General features: G+C 41.8%; 1 protein-coding gene across 1 annotated transcript; it reads right to left on the bottom strand.

The window, feature by feature from the left end:
- Positions 1 to 2,186: 2,186 nt before the first annotated feature.
- LOC109312815 (solute carrier family 2, facilitated glucose transporter member 11-like) lies at positions 2,187 to 17,137 on the bottom strand. Its single transcript, XM_019539116.1, has 12 exons — positions 17,015 to 17,137; positions 15,064 to 15,162; positions 12,511 to 12,671; positions 10,467 to 10,591; positions 9,847 to 9,976; positions 9,101 to 9,249; positions 8,096 to 8,283; positions 6,477 to 6,587; positions 5,299 to 5,400; positions 5,034 to 5,109; positions 3,330 to 3,457; positions 2,187 to 2,670 (listed from the first exon to the last, which is right to left on the bottom strand). Exons 1-12 carry the CDS (start codon positions 17,036 to 17,038, stop codon positions 2,464 to 2,466), a joined length of 1,500 nt encoding a protein of 499 aa, XP_019394661.1. The 5' UTR covers positions 17,039 to 17,137; the 3' UTR covers positions 2,187 to 2,463.
- Positions 17,138 to 21,492: the final 4,355 nt, after the last annotated feature.

Below are 21,492 nucleotides of genomic sequence, written 5' to 3'. Positions count from 1 at the left end.
CTCACCCATCCACACCAATGAACCCCGCCCCTCCACTTACCTTGGACAGCGCCAGGGGCTGTGGGCAGGAGAAGCAGCAAACAGACACTCTGGCCGAAACCAGAGCATCTCTTTTGGAGGACTGGCTCTGGGCACAGTCTGGAGTCATGCCTTGCTCCGCTTTTTGTGGAGCAGTTTTTTAGACCCCCAGATATCCAGGGGTCTAATTTTCTCCCCACGTTGCAAGTTTGCAACATGGGGAACATTTTTTAATTCCCACATAAGCCTCTTGCCTCACCTCAAAGGGGTTTGAGGCGGGATGAAAGGCACATGCACACTTGTCTGGACACGCACTGTACATGGAAGCCAGAAGTTACTAAGAAAGAGAGAAGGGTGAATTGGCCTCTGTCTACTAGTAGGCACCCAATACATTAGATGCATGACTTCCCAATTGCTGGAAGGGAGATGGGGCTTTCTCTAGTTTCATTTTGCATCAGTTTAAGTAAAATCACTTTAAAACAAACCAGTTGTGAACACACTTAAATTGGCTAAAAAGGAAACAACTAAACAAACAAAAAAAAAGTGATGCTTCCCACATCCTAGCAACACCATTGTAGCAGCTGAAACAAATCTTTGTAATTTGATGGGTCTTACCTATGTATTTCTTTTATGAGTTGTTGAAGGAAGATGGAGTGACCAGTTAATTGTGTGTCATTCCTTGTGTCAGTTTGTGAAGGCTTGGAAAGAGACTGAGATAGTATTTCTGCCTGGTTTTATAACTTAATTTTTTATTTAATCCAATAACCAGTAATCACTTAAACCTTGTGTTATGTCTGTCCTTAGAAAGGTAAAAGTTTGTTACAGAAGTTATATATAAGCAACTACTTTTGAAACAAACTTTCACCTTTATGAAAACATCTGATGTAATTCCCAGATGCCTTGCATACTAATTAGAAAATCAGATCCTTGGGTAATACACAAGCTTTTGGGAGCTGTCTCATTTTCTGATACCCATTTTTCCTCTTTCATAAATAGAAGAAAGGCCAGTTACCTCAAGTAGGTCATTTATTTTGTGTTCCTGCCAGTACAGGATTGATCTCTAAGTTGTAAGTTGATCTGTAAGACATTGGACAGTGCTGTTATAGATATGCCAAGCCATGCTGTTTTGATGCTTTCTCTGGAGGGAATATTCCACAGTCCAAAAGTTTTTACTGTAAAGGACTTCTTGTGATATTCAGACCAAATTTTCTTTTTCAGTTGCATTTCATAGATCTTTATTTGTCCTTGTGCCATCCTAAAGACTTCTCTTACTTTTCATTTTTATAGCCTGCTTTTCAAATATTTGTACCCTTATATTATATTATATTCCTACTTTGTGTCTAATGGCCATTTAACCAAGCTGTGCATATTCAGCCTTTTTCCTTATAAATCAATCCACTTAACACTTTAATATATTAATATATATAATAATTTGTGGCTTCTCTCTTAGCGATAACTTGTCCATAGTTTTCTGGTACTGACATGCCTAGAACTGAACAAAGCCTTTCAGGTATAGTAATGATGGCATAAATCCAAAAGGAAGAAATCCATTTCTTGCTCAGCAGTGTGATCCTTAGATATACTGACATATTTTGGCACAAAGTCACACTTAAAAAATTAGGGCTGGATTCAAATGGACACTTAAGCATCAGCCTGAGAAGATAATCCAGATCCCTAGGGTTAGGTGCTAGGCTTCCGATGCAATGAAAGGGGAGACATAGGAAGCTTCAAGGGTCATCCAAGTTGACTCTGCACTGGGCAGCTGGCCAGTAGGAAAAACTGGACTGACTTCTTCTTCCACAGAGCCAGGGCTGACCCAGGGCTGCATGGGAAGGTCTTCCAACCTTGGGACTCTGCAAATTTACTTCATATGCATTTTTTTGCTTTTTAATAATTTGGGAGCCAAATTATCTACCCCATAATAACTCATTAGACACTTAACCCCTGTTGTGAATGGTATCTTTACTCTTTTTATGTTCAGAAAAATCTACTCTTGCTACAGTATCTGGATTGAAGCCAATGTGAAACAATGCTAAGATTTCATTAGATAATCTAATAAAGATGCAACATTTACTATATTCCAGTGCTAATGGATCCTGAGGCAGGATTGGGCCTTTCAGACAATAAGCCAATTGTTTTAGCATACATAGAATAAACAAACTGATAGCAAAGTTTGTTTTTGCATTTTATTTTTTTTCCTGTAGTATTTTTTAGCTTTTATAACAAATAGAGACCTCTGATTGATGTAAATAACTTTGAAAATGTTGAGATGTCAGCAGGAAAATAAAAAGTAAGTATAAGGAGTTCCATATCTTCCTTCTTTCCTAAAAAATAATAGGAATAAGAGACAGCAAAGTGAAGGGTCTATCTTTGTTTTATAGTTCATGTTGGTTGTAACAGTGCTTTCTATCCCTTTAAAGAACTGCAAGCTTCCCAGCTGAACAGTCAAAGTCTGGTGCAGAAGATCTGTTCCTTGGGGAAGCTGTTTTCTTTGACTGTGGCCTGTGTCTTTCCAAAATTTAACATACTGAAGTCTGCTTTGATTTCCATGATTGACTTCCCTTTTGTCTCAGGGAGGAAGAGGTAGATGAAAATTGCTGACAAAGCAAGGATCCCCAAAAAGATAAGGAAGCAGAAAGATTTGAGGTATTCCTAAAAAACAAAAATAAGACAAGACTGTAAGAAAAGATAGCCTTTCTGACTTCCATTTTCTTACCTCTTAGGAATCAGAAAAATGCTTAATTAGTAGCATAACTATGGGTGAGTAAACAGAGCATGAGCCCCAGGCACTGCCTAAGGAGGGGTGGGGAGAGGGGGGTCAGGGACATTGGGAATGGAGCCAAGGTGGTGCCTCACCCCCTGATTCCTTCTTCCCTCCCCACCCTGCACCTTCTATGCAGTGGCCCTGGCAGCAGGAAGGGCAGAATAGTGGCAGCAGTGTGCCTGATGGCTTCCTGTTGCTGGGGGAGATGACACCACTTCTTTTGCTGCCAAACACCTTTGTTTTTTGGGCAGTTCAACATCTCTTTTTGCAGCAGATATCTATGCTAGCAGTACCACCCAGGGCTCAATACTGGCCAGTTACACCATTTGATTGTTATCCCAAATCATCCAAAGTTATCCAACAACTAGTATTTTACACACCCCATCAAAAGTTAAGTCTATTCCTCTGATATCTTTTATGCAGCTGATTGGCAGAGAATAGAAATTTGAAATTCGCTACTACTATTGTCTTACTCCCCATTCAAGTCTTCAGGAGTGACTTCAAATTGGAGAGTACAAAAGGGATATATTCAAATGGATTCACTTACCACAATGAATGAAAAAATCATCCCAAGTATAAAGAGCCCTAGCCAGTTGATGCATCCAACAATCACAAAGGCAGATGGTCTGAAGGACTGGCTGAAGATTTCAACCATGATGGCTATGGTGGCTCCAGCTGACAAAAACAAAGCACGAACAAGATATATTTGTTTCCTTAGTAATTCTAATTCACCCTGTCCCTCAAAAAAACCCTCACAGTGACAATGGTAGTAGAAAGAGGTAGGAAAAACTTTTCCAGCTGCATGGAAAAATTGCTCATTAGGGGTGTTCAACCTCCAGCCTGCAAGCTAAATGTGGCCTGCAGAGCCATCACATCTGGCCCATGGGGCTCCCCAGAGTCTGGAAATTTGTCAGTGGGGAACTGGTGGCCATTAGTAAGCCACCCTCCTTCCTGCCAAATTTTCAAACCCCAAACCCCATGTGGCTGGCTGGAATCAGGCTGTACCACCTTCCACTCATGTCTGGATCAGGGCTGGACCAGGCCCCCTCCTTCCCATGGGCAGGGTTGGGGCCAGGACATGCCTCCTTCCCTCTGAGGGGCCAGGTTAGGCATCTTTCCCCTCTGGGGCAGCGTTGAGGCTGGCCTGTCCCCTGCCCCTCCCTGCATGGCAGATGGTGACCTGGTCTGTCCCAGGTGCCAGATAAGGACTACCAGCCAGATCTGGCCTGTGGACAGACTGGGCACTGCCCATCTCACTCACTGGGGAAAAAGGTTGAGCACCACTGGCTTATCTGGTTGATGGCTTCTCTGTCATGCAAAAGTATTTCTAGTCCCAGAACCATGGTCTTTTCTGTTCTGGAAGAAACTGTGCAGAAACTCAGGGAAGGTTTACTTGTAGACCTTCAGACTTTACCAGTGATCAGCAGGGTGGTTTTGGAAAGTCACTTCAACTCAGCATGTCCCCATCTTTGCTCCATTATAAAGTGCTTTGATATTTATGGATAAAGGGCACTGTGACTTGTTCTTACGCTTTGGTGCCATCCTGAATTTTTAAGCATGGTATGGACTCTGATAGGAATCCGAGCCTTGCTTTAGCCAAAATTGATGGAGATTTTGATACAACATCTCGAACATGTTTATTTTGCATTGCAGTAAACATTGGGGCAGTTAAGAATCTGGAATTGAGTTACAGTGACTCTGTTGTTCCCATGTTAAGGAAGATAAAGAAAAATCATTTAAAAGGATTAAAATTTTAATTTATCATCCTAAATTCTACTGAACAATCTGGAAAACATACGTGAGTTGATCTGTATCATTTTATATCTTGATAGACACCCCTGATACAATAAACCACGTTGTTAACCTACCTTCTCCATCTACTTTGTGGCCATTTCTAACACACCTCTTCAGTATCTTGATGCAAAACATGATTTTTATTTTTTTTTATCAATGCTATTCTGGGGAAATACCTAGAAGAGTATCTTTGAATTCTTCTTCATGATTTTGGAACATTATGGGAAGGAGAGGACTGCATTCTGAGTATTTATCTGAAACCAGTGCTAGAAGATGAGATGGTTATGTCATCTTTTTGCTTTCTGCAACTCATGCACTTGTTAATGTTTTTGGATAGCTAAGCAGCCTCCCTTTCTGCTCTGTAGAGGTGTTATAGCCTGGTATTGTAGCATCCTTCATGCAACAATTTTCATATAATCAAAGTTGCCCTCCTCATGGCCTAAATTGATGTACTCACATGGTCCAAGCCCAAAGAAGATAACAAACAAGAAGATTAGAACAACACTGAAGTAGTGCATCCAAATGAATCTATTCTAGAATGAGAGAAAATAAGAATAAACAGTAAATAATATGGTAGAATAGCATGTTTCAAGTTTTTGATTGTGATAACTGAAGTTAATTTTGATGATTATTCTTCAGCAAAAAGTCCTGCCTGGAAACTGGGGCTGGAAGCAGGAATGAGAAGGAATAAATTGGAAGTAGGAATAGGAATAAATCATTACCTGAAGAGCTAGAGTCACTGTAAGGAGTGCTAACACCACACTCATCAGTGTGTATCCTCCCCACAATAGCAGCTTTCTGCCAAAGCGCTCAATAAGGGAGCTCTGAAAAGCACAAGACAGATGCATTAACTCTTCCCCACTTTTTTCCTAATATTTTTCTCAGAGGTCTTAATCAGATGATGCAAACAGAAACAGAAGTAATTGTAAGAGTCTCTAAACTTCTGATGAATTTTACAGGCATTTGTTTATTATTTACACAGATGACCAAACCTTTAGATCACAAAGGCCAACATATACAGTATGCTTTGAACTGACTCCATTGAATTAGCTCAGAAATATTTTTTCTACTTGAATATTTCTTTTTCAAACTTGTAGGGAAATGCCATTCATGTAGTCTCTCTGTGTTAGCCTTCTCCATTTTTAGTAAGCTTGTAGCTCATACAAACATACCTAATCCTGCTTTTAGGAGTGAGCATTATATTACCAGGTAATTCAAGCCTGAAGCTTAGCCTAGATAATAAGGGAAAAGGTATGTGTGTCTGCAGGTGTCTTGTGGCCTATGGCATACATTGAAATTCCTTAAATACATAAGGATCAAATAGTCAATCAAGTTTATTAGATTTCAGTGGCTATTTAACTTTCTTTGAGTAGGGAAAAGCAAGGAATAGATTATTGGTAGCCATTCTGTGTAGGCAATGATGCCTTGTTTTGCAGCTGTCTTAACCTAGAGTCAGTTACTAGACAGGCACCAGCACCTTGGCAGATTACATTATATTAGTTTTCTTTGTTATATTGTACAGTGTGATATAGGTCATCTTGCGCATAATTCAGAATTTCATGTACCTTCCTCTGCTCTATTATTTTGACTCTTTCCAGACACTTCGACACGTTTCTTTGCTCTTTAAGAAGGCAGAAGCAGATGAGAAAAGATAAGTTATACGTACAAAATCTTGGTGGTTTTAATTCTGATGGGGACTTTAAATATTACAGCTGAAAGCAAAGACCTTCAGCTGAGTTAGTTTGGAAGAAGGGATGGATTTTACAACTTGATGTTCTGCATTGGTTAGTGGAAACTTTTTTCTCTCCTTTTTTAATGTAAACTATCTTCCCCACTTAAAAAATATTCTCTCCTAAATATAGTAATTTCTCCCTCAAAACTCCAGCTTGCAAAGACTTACACACAGTATCGAGGACAGACATTCACATAGCCCAACTCCCAAGGATACATAGGGTATAAGGTCTTCTTCAAATCTGGCTGTACGGAATACTTCAGAAGAATAGAAATAAATCTAAAGAAGTGTAGAGAGAACAGTGTGAACAATCCTTTTAGAGATGTACCTGTGAAACACTACTCATGTATGATGAGTACGTAAAACTTATTTTCATAGTAACTCTGTTGATGGTCTTTTGAGTTAGCCATGCCTTTCTGGCTCAGTTTACTGGTACAGTGTTTGGGTGCTGCTTTTCCCCCTATATGTTTGTAGGCCATGTCATAAGCACTCAACAAGAGGAAAATATCTGTCTGCTGGATCTGTCTTAGTCTCTACAGATGCAGCCTTCTGGGTTCCCACTTCAGTGGCTCAAAATTAAACAGGTGTCCCTTTTGCCTCTGAGAAGTTTGTGTCCTTAGAGTTTCATATACCTGAATAAGAAGGTTCTCCTTTGGTCCTGCTTTACAACCCTAGTTTCCAGTGGCTGCGTCTACATGAAATGCTGACTGCGCAGTAGCTCATTACTGCTGCGCAGTAGCTTGTTACTACTGCATAGCAGCTTGTTATTACAAGCATTACTACTGCGCAGTAGCTTGTTACTACATCAAGAAGCTGTTCGGGGATGCTACAGCACAGTAACTCCGGTTACTACACAGTCATTTAGTACTTGTGTATGCAGTCCTAAATGACTGTGCAGTAACAACTGCTTAGTTAGCATCTTGTGTAGATGTGGCCAGGACCTCCTACCTCTAAGTGGGTATGAATGCATGTGCCTCAGAGACAGTAGTGTTTGGCACAGTGATGCAGGCCTGATTCATATCACTGCGTATGTCTACATGAGATGCTTTGCTGCACATTACACTAATCTAATATTTAGTAAAGCATCGGCATCTACATGTGTGCAGTAATTACCATGCAGTAGATTAGGCTAATGCTCCATTTTTTAGTATCCGTAGACACAGGAATTAGAAACTGGTGCAATAAACTAATATGCTGAAGTGCACATGTAGATGCCGACTGGGACCAAATTGCTCCCAGTCAGCCTAGGTAGCACAGGGTCACAAGGGGTGGGGAGAGCTGTCCCGGCTCAGTGGGATGCTGCCTCCCAGTCATGTGAAGGTTGGGACATGCCCTGATCTCCATGTGGCTGGGAGTGCTTTTCCCACTAACAGGAAGCAGCCTCCTGGCCATGTGGAGATCAGGATGTGTCCCAATCTTCATGTGGCTTGGAGTGCTGTCTCAGCTGCTGGGCAGCTGCCTCCCAGCCATGTGAAAATTGGGAGGCAGCTGTCTGGCAGCCAGGAGAGCTCTTCCAGCCACATGGAGATTGGGAGGAGTTGGCAAATCTGGTACTTCAGTCAGTGTTCCAAGCTAGAAAATGGCAGAAGAAATTTAAATCGTCCCAATCAGGGAAGCAAAAGGACTCATTTGCATTGATTCCTAGCCTAAGGGTCTATGATGGCTACCTAGTCTAAGTGATACAGATCCTAGAATGTCAGTATGCAAGATGGGGCAGCAGAAAGTAACTGTAAAATATTTCTTAAAGCTCCCTGACAGTAGCTTTTTGAATTAAGAAAACACTCAACTGCATTGATGCCACAGAGCTGCAGGGTGGTCATGACAGTCATCAGTGTGTACAATTGCCAGCGCAAGGATCGTTCTTTTAAAACTTCCAGGACACGCAAAGTTTTGGTGATTTTCATTGCAGCCTTTTCCTTCATTATGTCATCAATCTCTGCTTGATGATCTCCTTCACCCCAGAGCTTCCTAATGGCTGTGCAGGGAAAAGAACTGAAAGTATTAAGCTATACATCCATTCCTGGTGGTGTGTGTAAATGAATCCATTAAACCCTTCTGGATTGTAGAGATTGTCTCATCACTTAAGTTGGTCTTGCCATACTGGTTTAGTGCATGATGGGCGCGTCGACATGTGCTCTAGATTGCGCAGTTCATAGAATCATAGAAAGTTGGTTTGGAAGGGACCTCAGGAGGTCATCTAATCCAACCCCCTGTTCAAAGCAGGACCATTCTCAACTAGTTGTTACCGTGCAGTCATTTAGTACTTGCTTAAGGAAGTACTAAATTACTGCACAGTAACCAGCATTACTGTGCAGCATTACTGAGCAGTCCTGATGCCGCACAGGTGTTTTTGCACAGGTCTTTTCCCAGTTTGGTACTGCATGGGTCTTTTCCTACGTAGTGTTGCAGTTCATGCCTGCCAACACTACATTGCCATAGCAATGAGCTATAGTGATGTAGTTCGTCACTATGGTGATGTAGCACCTTGTGTAAATGTGCTCAATGGCAGGTAGAGCAGAGACGTTTGCTTTTGTTGCCCAGATTATACCAATTTTGTAGACAGCTTGAAAAGTTTGTTCTCAAAGGCTGTCATGAAGTCACCTCTTAATAACACAGAATTAACTTTAAAACATATTTTAAGTTAAATTATTATATTTAATGCAAACATAAAATTACTAATGCAAAATAAATAAAACTGGTTTTTGAAAAAATTTAGGTAGTAGGAGACTTAGCCTCTAAGTCTAACAGATCAGAAGAGGTACTGAAGTAAATGAGGGAAGTAGTAACTTTACCTTTTCTGAAGGCTTCTTCATTCCCCTTCTGTATCAGGAGGTACGATGGAGAATCAGGGAAGAATGGGAGAGTAACCAGCTGAACCAATGCTGGGAGTGCACTAGAGGCTAATAGCCAGGGCCACAAGGATTCACTTCCTAAGATTTCCCTGAAAAGTACATGTAAAAATGTGGTTATGGTAAAATAACAACATTATTTTGAATGATCAGGAGAGGGAGAACAAATGAGCCAACTGCTGCTGGGAGCAATACTGGAACAGCACAGCTTAGTTAACAGGCTGGAAAATTTTGTGAAATTAATCAGTGATTTGGAAAACATTCCAGTGATGATCATTAGGAGATATAACAAAGCTTGGCAAGTTGCAATATTTTAATATGAACACTTTATTTCTTTACTAAATATTTGAATATGCTTTGCATCATCTCAGCACTGGCTCTAACATTTTAAATAGTGCCAAGTTCCTTCAAATAAACCTAAGTTTCTAAGGGAGCCAGTTGATAGGGTGTAATACATAATAAGAAAACCAAACTATGATTAATCACTTACATTTGTGTTTCCCATATCTTAATTTGTCAAGTAACTCATATTTGGTCAAAAACAATCTACTGGCTTATAACAACACATTTGAATGTGAAGATTACATTATTTTTTAAGGATATTAAAGGTTGGCCTTAAAAATTGTAAAAGGAGCAGCTTCTCTTCCATAATGAGCTAATTAGTAAGGCAGTAAAATAATGTAATTTACCTTAGTCCAACAAGCTGCCCTGAGACTTTTCCTAGAGTCAGGAAAACAGCAACTGTGGCATTGGTAAATCCTCGCAGTTTCTTGGGTGAAATCTCTCCTACATACTGAGGGTGTATGTTAAGAGAGAAACCTTGAGCAGTGAAGAGGAGAAATTATGATTAACATAAAGACAAAATATGAACTTTCTCAACCCAAACCTCTTGTGCTGTTCACTTCCATTCCGTATGCCACATCTTATATTTAGAACTTGAAGCTCTTTGATCAGGGGCTTTGTATTTAAATTATCTGAGGTGCCCAGTATGTTTGTTTCTTAAAATAAAAAAAATTCTAAAAAAGAAGTGTACTGCGACTGCAAGGAGATTTCCTTTAGAAAAGTTGTTCTCAACCTTTTTGGACTCAAGGCACCCCTTGATGGACTTGAAGCACCCCTTGGAAAATGCCATTTCTTAGCTTTCATTTGTTTTTTAACAACAGAAAAATAATAGTGCAATATTTACAGCAATTTTTCTGTGCAAAGAACTCAGAAAGACCACAACAGGTTCGTAACACTGAGTTCCTATTCAAAATCTCTACATCCCCTTGTTGAGAATCACTGCTCTATCTGTTGAAAAAGGTCATACCTGTGCCAACGCCATAGAGAAGACGTCCTATCAGAATCATCTCAAAGGATCTGGCCATCTTACTGAAGCCCATAAAAAGTGCAGCTACTAGCATGATCAGGTTAGTAAACATTTGACACTTTTTTCTGTAAAAACATAGAAGAGATCACGTGAGAACCTCTCATATTGCATTTGCCTAATCTTGATGTTATCCCTTATGAATTACGTTTCTTAAATTTGTTAACTTAAACTGAAGTATAGCAGTTCCTGTTGCTTTTTATGGCATGTCTCAAATTCATATAGATGTTGGGTATTTAAAGGAAAAACCAACTGGTTCTTGAATTTCAAAATTGTGTAGCTTTTACTATATGAGCGTGTCTTAAGAGTGTGTGTACTGTCAGCATTTCTGTAGATTGGGGAGTCACATGTCAGGTAGCTGTATTTGAACAACTGGTTGATCAAGGACTGTACCTTGAAGGGATACAGGGACTGGTTTGCTCACTGGGTAGTTTCATCACTAGAATTAATTGTAAAATATTCAAAGTCCCAGCTTTTCCCCCAGAAACAGTTTGACACTGTGGGAGCCAGTTTTAGATATGACTTGTATTAATGGACAATTTCTGCTACAGTTTAAGATACAGGGTTTGTGGATCTGCCAGAAAGCATTTATCGGTAAGGGCTATATTGTGAATTTTGGGACTGATGACTGCAGCAGTTTCTGAAAAACATGGCAAGCCACTATATTGAGCTCATTTTGGCTGGCTCTGATGTCTCTGGCTTTTACCATATGTTTATCATGTGGGTAACTACTGGACTTTGAAGCATATAAGTTACTGTCAGTGGCCTAGGAAGGGACCTTCATGCTTCTGATTCAGATTGTCACCATGAACAACCCTGGGGTAAGGAACCTCTGAAGAATGTCTCTCAGACTAACTGAGGTCCCTAAGAACAGTGGCTACACACACTTGATCTTGAGAAGATTGATCTTGGAAGCCTTAAAAATGTGCATAGAAACTATCTGCAAAAGTCGGCTCTGATCCTGACAAGGAGCTTGGACTGTTTTGCACAAACAAGCAGAGAAGAAGGGAATGGGCTCTTGATTCCAGTTATCAGGAAAACCTTCGTGTGTGGGATTAGGCAGTGTCCCACAAGAAATTTCTTGGGGGCACTTACCTGGCAGGAAAGAACACAATTGCAGGCAGGCTAAGATGATAGATGAGACCCACATGAGGGGCCTCTGGATCAGTGGGTGGCGGAGCAGATCTTTAAGTGGGACACACCAGTAGATCTGTTTGCCAATTTCTCTGCAAATGAAATTACTGATGTTACACACAAAGCATGGAGAACAGACCAGACTGGTGAGGAATCCTTTCTCCATCCACAGGAAAAGATCTTTTGGGACTGACTTTGAATTAGAGCAGGTTATCAGCAGTGGTGCTCCATATAGTACAGGTCTCATTGTACAGACGATATCTTTACAGAGCAACTACAGGTAATTTAGTTTCCTCTTCTGTTCAGATTCACATTTTAATTAGGCACTACTAATCTTCAAAACAATATTGATCCTAGAATGACTACATATATTTTAGTGGAATTTTTTCTAATGTTTTGGGTATTGGCTCTAACACTTAATGGTCTCTCATAAATGTTGAAGTCAAGCTCATTGATGTGTCAGAATTGAAACAGTCGGATTTATTGGTGCACATATAGGCACAGGACTCATATTTATGGTTTTGTGATGCTTGGAATATCTTTATAGGAAATATGCTCTTGAAGCAAATGTGAAAATATTGGACCATGTTGTTACCCTCTGCAGGGCACTGATAGAGTGGGGTGCTAGTAGCTGTATCTTCAGGGGGAACCATGGTTCACCATCAGGGTACAGCTTAGTGGCACAAAATGAAAGGTTGGTCACTCCTTAAAATTGGGTGGGTATGATGGCAAAACTGAAGTGATTTAATTCAAGTAAATATTACATTAAACAAGAGGAAAGGGTTACTGTGTGTGCTTTAACAGGTCCTTTTTCACAAATCCTAATTACCAAGCTGCTAAAAGAAATACCTACTTTCTATATTTTGTAGTGAGGTAGCCACAGACTATGCTCCCCAGCAGTCCTCCTATGCCATACACAGACACAATGAAAGACCACAGGAGCTTCGTCTTCTCCAAAGAGAGGGGAGCACTATATCGCTCTATCCAGGTTTCATTGATAAACTTCTGAATGTGCTGAAAATAAATTTGAATTAATTAAAAAAATGTGGACTTTGCTCAAAGTGTTTTGCTACAATACTTCACTGCTGCCCTTTGTTCTAGTCTTAGATCCCTTACCTTTGCAATCATCACTGTCAAGATAAAATGACTAATATTATTTGGGCACTTGTAAATTTTTCAACTAAACTTTTATAGAATTGAACATTCAAGCATTTTTTAAAAGTGGAAAATGTACCTAGAACTTTATTTCTAGTTCTATCAAGTCTTTAATGAAGCCACATCTGAAATGCAGAAACGACAGGTAGTCTTGAGAAAGTCTGGAGTTCTTTAGCTTGTGTGTTTTAATTGTGTCTTTTTCAAGTCACTAGGGCTTGCCATTAGGACAGCCTGTTACTGACAGCTCTGGGAAATTTTTCCTTAGTTCAAATGTTGGAATGTTGGTAATAAAATGTTAGTCATTTCTTTTTATCATCTTCTTGGTGTTTGGCTGTGGTTTGTCACAAATTCATGCTCTGAACAGGATCTGAGCTCTGGGCCTTTTACTCAGGAGATTAACAGTATTTCCAACCCCAAGTATTGAAAATGTGAAAGTCAGGACCCTGTTCAATGGTTCTTTATGTTCTCCTTCTGAGGACACTGTACTAAATCAAATTGCAGACCCTCGTGTTAACTTTTCTCAGCTCTTGAACTTTCCTTTTGCCTTGATGGAAAGGAATTGCTTGAGAACCGGACGCTAGAAATTGCAGAGGCCACAGACTAACACTTTGCTTAAAACTCTTTTTGATTAATGCGTCTTCTGAGAAAGGATTAAGAGGGATGTTTCTCTACCAAATGTGGAACATTATCTGTAACCATATTACCTGTTATCATATGTAGGAAATTCTTTCAGTTGTATCAGGGAAAAGCTTATTACTTTAGTCCAGTTTAATTAGGTTTAGATGCTTTGGATCATTATACAGTCAATGAGGAGAGTTGGATGCCTCCCAAGAGCTATCCAGAGACTGAAGAGGAAAGCCTGCACCCCTGCTGAAGCTGGGCAATTTAAAAGTCATGGAAGTAGGAGAGAAAGCAAAATGGAGAGTGTGTGTGGCTTAGTGGCTGCAGGCCTCTCCTTGGAACAGAGATTCCTGGATTTTGGTACCTTCTGCCAGTTGCTTCTCTTTTCAGCCAGTAACTGTTCTAATGCAAAATGCATAAATGAGTCCTAGCAACAAGCAAGAAAAAGCATGCACCTGTAGTCTGGTGGTTGTAGCCCTTTCCAAGATGGCAGTCCCCATGCCAGAATGCTTTATGTACTTTACATTTGACAGTCATTGGTTCAATGCTATAACCACCAGGCCACAAAAGTATGCTCTGTCTTGCTGGCTTGCCTTCTGACCCCATGACTTTTTCCATTTTGGCAGCCCAGTGGGTCATCTTTAACAGAAGGGGTAGAGGCTGACTTCCTTTTGGCTCTTCTGTGGCTTGATGGGTAGTGGATTTTCTTCAGACATGAGGTGTACATTCAAATCCCTTCAGGGTAAGGAGAGCCTACAGTGCAGGTCTTGCTTCTGGTGATGGATTGTAACCACTCTGGTATTGGGCAAAATGTGGGCAATTCCTATTTGGGTTTTGAGCAGAACTCAATGCTCCTGAAGTAAGTTAGGTCTGCGCAGAACAGGTCTAATAGCTCAGGTCTCCTGCTGCCTTAGGCATCTTCCCAACACCACACTGGATTGTACTGGAGTGCAGACTGATATTCACTGATCAAACCGGATATTTTCTTAGCTCACCAGCTAAAATACAGGGGTGTTGGTGGCAGCAGTGTTGGTCTAAGGGCATAGGCAGGCAAGGTTTTTTGGGTACATCCAATATCTTTTATTAGATCAACTAAAAAGTCTAATAAAAGATATCAGATTTACTCAAGAACTAAAATACAGACATCTGGGGAACTTTGCAGCCCAAAACAGATATACTGCCCAAATTCAGTGTCTTCTGAATGTGGGTACTTGCAAAACAGGGCCAAATTGGAGTGTGCTTTGGAGTTGTGTCTAAATCTTACTTAAGCCCTTTTAAGTACCTCAGAGACCAAGCTGGATCGGGGTTTTAACTTCATATAAATAATGTAAAAATCTCTGAACTTCTTGGCAAGTAATCTCTGAAATATTGGAAATTCACTTTGTCTATTTGGGTTTTTCCCATTTCAGATTGCAGGACAGGATATTTATTATCCTGATATCTCTGAGGGCTAAGGTCTTCTCTAAATGTGATTTATTTTTGTCTTTTTTAAAAATTTTCATTATGGAACAAAATGAATAGTTGAAGCAATAACCATGGCATTTTAGTTGAAATGCTTGGTAGTTTTGAGAACTGGTTCTAGTGCTGGATGCTCCTCTTTATGCTCAACCCCCAAGGGCTCTCTGCATACCTCTGAGGGTGAGTTGATTACAGAAATATGGAATCCATATGGGAAACTTCCTCCAATTCCCAATATGAATATCATCTTATATAGTCCCTGGTACTGAATCTGTAAAGAGAAAACAAAATACTCAGTTCCTCCCTGTGGAGTTCCTGCCACACTTGCATTATCTCTTTGAAACCATCTGTAGTGAACAAAGCATATTTTCAGGTCCAAACAGTCTTCCAAAAGCTCATTGTTCCCCAAAAGCAGAACCACTGGTCACAGTAAAAGAGTTTTCCTGGGCTAGGGACAGACATTCAAAAAGCCAGAGTCTAAATTGATTCATTCTTTGCAGGTGAGTCTAACCTGTGGAGATTGAACCGATTTGCAATCAAACATACGTTCACTTTTGATTCCAGAAATGCAGGCACATGCCTGCAGTGGCTCAGGCTAGAAGCTGGGGGGTGCTAGAGCAGCCCACCCTTCCCTTCAGGGTGGAGGGAAGCTAAGCTGAGGGGGGTATGGCTAGGTCCCAGTATGCTGAATATGACTGGGGAGGGGTTTAAACCCCTACTCTGGCCTGCAGGGACCCCAACTGGGGTCTGCCTGGCTTTTTCTCATGGCTCCCGGGCTGGCTCATGGCTCAGCATGGCCAGCAGCAGCACAGGGCACTACCCCTGTGGCTTCCCCACTGCCGTCGCTGGCAGAGGGGCCTGCTCTGGCCATACTGGTAGGTGCCATCTGTGCCACTGAACTGCAGTCGGCCACCAGGCAGGCAGACAGTGGCGAGGCAGCTGTAGGAGTAGCGCCCCATGCCTGGTACACAGGGCCAAGCTGCGCCTATGGCTTTCCTCCCCCCTCCCCCCCCGGGGAACGTGGACAGACACTGGCCGGCATGGCCCACTGGTGAAGGGGGGAGGGAGGGGGTTTACTTGTGTCAGATTTAAAAGCTGGCAAGCATTTAAAAATATGGTTCCAGGTCTAGCAAACCTTTCCCTAAACAAAACTGAGAGGTCACCAAGTTGATTGCATTCACACATACATCAAAAAGTACTCTCTTTGCCCAAGATATTTTTGCAGTAGTTTCTGAACTCTTGATGCTTTAAAAAGTAAAACAATGGTGGTAGGGAGAGAAGTGAAAGAAAGGCACCTGGACATGCAGGTGGTAAACAAAGAACGTTAGGTAAAATCTCGCTTGTGATTTTTGCCATTCATCTTAGTAGACACAGGTCACATCTACATAAAGAGGATAGTTGGTCCACTTTTTTCACAGTACCTTATATTTGCCATTTCAGGAATCAAAACTCCTGACTCTTAGTTTCCTCACCAGCTAAAGTCAGGGAGATGAAAGTTTGCAGATATTTTCAGTGCTCAGTTTGTTAAAGGGCAGTTAACTGATCATCATGCAGGTCTGAAACACTAAGCATGTTTATTCCTTTTTAAAAAGTATAATTGTATATGGGTAATATATAGTCTGCTTGTTTGGACAGACGAGAAAAATGCATTTATTGTGTGAGGTTATGAAATAGGAATAGGGACAGGAAGAAGGCATTAGATTAATTTTTGATTAAACTCTGTAATTTGCTTTTCACCCTTCTGAAGCAAGTATTTTCACCCTAAAAGGAAATTATGAAAATAATTTTTCAATTAGTTGTTTCTGTTGTTTTGCAAAATGATTGGTCTGCCTGTACTAGCAACTAAAGTTACTGACAACATGCAGAAATGCAGTAATTTGTTAGTGGTTGTGGTTAGGGGAAAACAAGATTTTTATTTACATTGCGGTAATATCGAGGCGCTCCAGTCATGGCCCGAAATTCTGTTGTTTTAGATGCTGACCTTACACAGGACAAAACGATAGTCCATGCTCCAAAGGCCTTGTTTTAAGGATATTGAATCTTTCCTTTTCTCCTAGTTCTATCCTCTTTGTTAAGCCTGACATATCTAGATGGGGACTCCCGGGTAGGTAGTGGGTACTCACCACATCTGAGAAGAAGGTAGCCATCCCCTACAAAAGAGCTGACTCTTGTTAGTCACTGACCAATTTCCGTGAAAGGGGTGAACTGCGTTCTGTGGTTCCTTCCTCTTGTAATGCTTTTGCAGCAAGAGTAAGCTGGTGTCATGTGATCAAAGTTAAATTTTACTTTGAAGGTTTTTAGTTCATTAAATCTTTTTCAGCTGTTGTACAAGGTTAAGAACACTCAGATTAAAAAGTTCAACCAGCAGTTTCAACGACTGTAGTTAAACAAGGTGGTCTTTTTGACAGGGAGTTTTCAAAGGAATTTTCAAGAGCACTCATTGATAGGGCACAGGTTTGTTTTCAGTATGAATTTTAAATGGGATTCCAATTATCATAACTTAGTGCTCAGTGTAAGCTGAAAAAAAGGGAGGAGGCATTCTAAGTAGAGAACACCTTAGCTGGACTTTGGACACTGACCCATAGGCCTTTGACATAAAAGTGAATGGTTCTGTCTTAACATCCAGTGAACTGAAGCATATCATAACTTAATCATTAGTTAAAGCAACTGAAGTGCTTCATCATTTGAGCTTTGGTCACTATCTGCGTGGCTCTGCAATTGCACATCCTGTTCGAGAACCCTAATATTAAGCATCAGTTGAATTTCATTTATTGAGATTGGTGACTAAGATTCATTGTTTTAGGCATTTATTTAGTGATTTTACTGAAATGTCCTGTTAACCTAATCTTTCTTTTTTCTGTCTCTCAGAAAAAAAGGCAATTAAAAAAAAATCTAGCATCCTCTGTTACTGGGGTGATGTCAGTCCTCTTAGCTGGAGTTGCCAACACCTTTACATTTCATCCATCTTATCTTTTATTCCTAGTGTGTCCTTCCCTATTACACACAAATTATTGCTAATATGGTTTGATTGAAGTGGCTGTGTTATGCTTGGATACCTTTGTGGTTTTTAATTTATGCAAGAAAATGGGACTCTTATTCTCTTACACATCTTGTAATCTATTTATGCTTTTATAAGCATTTTTAATTATCAATACTTTAACTTGGGGAACAGTTTTTACCAGCCCTGCAAATATCCTGTTAATGCCAAATCTATCCATTCCTTACAATTGAATTGTTTTGACCTGGTCATTGATTTTGTCACAAAAAATAATTTGGTCTCTAATCTATTTGTTAACTTCAAATTCATGTGATTTAGTTTTATTATGTATGTGTGTGATATGATCTGACTTGGTAGCTGATTTTTTTAAAAGGCAATGTGACTTTCTTAATCTTTAAAACTTCCGAATGACTCTCACCTTGGTAGTGCTTCCATGCTTCTGTGGACTGTAGATCTCCAGTGCCTTGGGTCTGCCAATACACACTAATGTATGGAGTATTTTACCTTCTAGTGGGGAGGGAAGATAAGCCACTTGGACGCTTCTCTTTTGATAGGTTACTTTAATTCAACATTTTAATAATTAAACAGAAGTGTCAGGATGTTTGTTCAGCCAGCAATCTAAAAACATTTGAGGTGGTATAGTAGGTGTATTGTCAAATACCCTGTTCTCTCCCAGCACTGGAATTACAGAATTGTAGAAAATGAGGGTTGGAAGGGACCTTAGGAGGTCATCTAGTCCAACTCCCTGTTCAAAGCAGGACCACCTCCAACTAGATCATTCCAGCCAGTATTTTGTCAAACCAGGCCTTAAAAACCTCCAAGAATGGAGATTCCACCACCTCTCTAGGTAACCCATTCCAATGCTTCACCATCCTCCTATTGAGAAGGTTTTTCCTAATTTCCAACCTAAACTTCCTTTGCTTCAACTTGAGACCATTGCTCCTTGTTCTGCCACCCCTGTGAACAGTTTAGCTTGGGTGAGCAATTTGGGCAGTGGGCCGGTTACTAAGTTTTGGTAAGCCATCGAGGGCCACATGACAGGCAGCCAGGGGCAGACAAATATTAATTTTCTAAATGTTTTAGGGGCACCGTGGGCCAGATAGAATGGCCTGGTGGGCTGCATCTGGCCCCCAGGCCACATTTTGCCCACCCCTGGTCTAGCTCCATCCTCTGTGGAGCCACTCTTTAGGTAGTTAAAGGATTCTATCAAATCCCCTCCCAGTCTTGTCTTCTAAAAGTAAGTGCAGTTTCCTCAGCCTCGCCTCATAAGCCATATGCCCCAGCCCCCTAACCATGTTTGTTGCTCTCCACTGGACTCTCTCCAACTTGTCCAAATTCTTTGTGTAGTGGGGGGCCCAAAACTGGACACAGTACTTCAGATGTGGCCTCACCAGTGCAGAATAGAGGGGAAGAATCAATTCCCTCAATCTGCTGGCAACACTCCTACTCATACAGCCCAATATGCTGTTAGCCTTTTTGGCAACAGGGGCACCTTTGACTCATATCCAGCTTATTGTCCACTGTAACCCTCAGGTCTTTTTCTGAAGAGCTGCTGCTTAGCCCGTTGGTTCCAAGCCTGTATTGGTACATGGGATTCTTCTGTCCTCAGTGCAGGACTTTGCACTTGTCCTTGTTGAACCTCATGAGATTTCTTTTGGCCCAGTTCTCCAATTTGTCTAGGTCACTCTGAATCCTAGCTATACCCTCCAGTGTATTTACTGCTCTCCCCAGCTTGGTGTCATCTGTGAACTTGCTGCAGGTGCAATCTATTAGGGGCATGCGAAGTGGACTGTATTAGATTTGGATTTGGCCTGATTCAGAGGACAGTGATTCAATTTGCTGATTTGGATCACTGTCCCAACTCGATTCAGACTTGTCTGAAAATTCGATTCTGATTCGGAGAATCAGAGTTTTGGCCACAGACACAGCTTTATATGTTTTTTCTACATACCTTGAGGTACCAGGCACGGCTTGTGAATGCTAGGAGGATGGGGCAGATGGAGTATCCCATAGGAGCACAGGAGGGGCTCCCATGTGGTCGGTGGTGGACCCAGAAGTGGACTAGAAGTACTTCTGGTTCACTTCCAGGTCCACCACTGAGTGTGTGGGGAACCACCCCCATGCCCCACCCCCTGAGCTCGGTGACCTTGGGTGCTCCCCCAGACCCAGAATGCACCAGTCGCTGAGCTGGGGGTGGAAGGGGTGGGTCCCCTGTGTGCTCTGCATCAGACCCAGAAGTGGACAAGAAATACTTCTGGTCCACTTCCAGGTCTGCTGCCAACCGTGTGGGGGACCCCCCACTGTGCTCCCATGGGACGCTGTATCCGCCCCACCATCTCAGTGTTCACAAGCTGTGTTTGGTACCTTGAGGTATGTAGAAAAACCATATAAAGCTTTGTCTATGGCTGAATCATCAAATCTCTCTGAATTGATTTGGAGCGATTTAATGGGTCTCCTGATTCAATTTGGATTTGGAGATTTGGCTGCTGAATTGAGTCAGATCTACTCCATATCAAATCAGTGACTGAAGCTTCACACAGCCCTACAATTCATCCCATCTTCCTGGTTGTTAATGAAGATATTTGTGGCACCCGCAGTTGTTGCTGTATGTTCCTGCCCTGAGGTCTGGGGCCCCGAACCCACTTGCCACGACTTGATGGAAAATGTAAAGGAGAAGGGTGTTCAGTGATGTTCCTACCCCCTTGACCCAAAAGCTGGGTACTCACAGGTTTGCTGTAGTGGTCCTGGGGGCTCCACCTCCCTTACACCCTGTCCAGTAACCATTCACATGGGTCTTTGTGTTCCCACCCCAACGTGGGGCTATGGCACCTGTGTCGGCCAAAAAGGGGGTGCACCCCACAACTGTGGGTACCATGCAGGCTCCTACAGTCAGCCTGGCCACCCTGACCCCTAAGCCAACCCTGAGGCCAAAGATACTGGCTTCAGGGTCTGAGCAGATAGAGCTGCCTTGGAGCCCTAATGCTCCAGAGACGGGATTTGCCCATTCCTGGCCGGATGCCAGTTACTGCCCCCACTTCTCTGCCACAGGGCAGTGTCAATGGGACCACTCCTGTCGACGCGCCAGGTCTCAACGTGCCCGTTGTTCTCCTAACTGTCTCCCCCCTGCCTGACTTGTGGCGGGGTTTTTGAATCTCCTGCAGTGGCAGTCCCAGCTGACATCATCAACTGGCCGCTGCCCATCTTGATTGACAGTCACTTTAAAAGCCAGTGAAATGCCAGGTCGTGCGGCTCCTTCTGTGCCCCGGCTGCTTTCAGAGGTAAGTTCTCTGTGGTGTGGGCGTCCCTGTTTCCTTTTTTGGAAGTGTCAGGGACTGTCCCCAGCGCTTCTGATCCCCATGGATATCTCCCACAGCCACAATATCGAACAAAACCAACCCTGGGATTGACCCCTGGGGCGCTCAACTTGTGACTGGCTTCCAACTAGATCTTAAGCTGTTGATCACTACTCACTGAGCCTTATGGTTCAGCCAGCTTTCTGTCCACCTTACAGTCCATTCATCCAACCCATATTTCTTCACCTTGATTGCAAGAATGGTGTGGGAGACTATATAAAATGCCTTGCTAAAGTCAAGGTTTATAGTC

This window comes from Crocodylus porosus, unplaced genomic scaffold (genome assembly GCF_001723895.1).
Source record: "Crocodylus porosus isolate Cpor-Errol unplaced genomic scaffold, CroPor_comp1, whole genome shotgun sequence".
Taxonomy (NCBI): domain Eukaryota; kingdom Metazoa; phylum Chordata; order Crocodylia; family Crocodylidae; genus Crocodylus; species Crocodylus porosus.
Note: the sequence above shows the minus strand (reverse complement) of the source record. Positions and strands in the feature narration are given on the sequence as shown.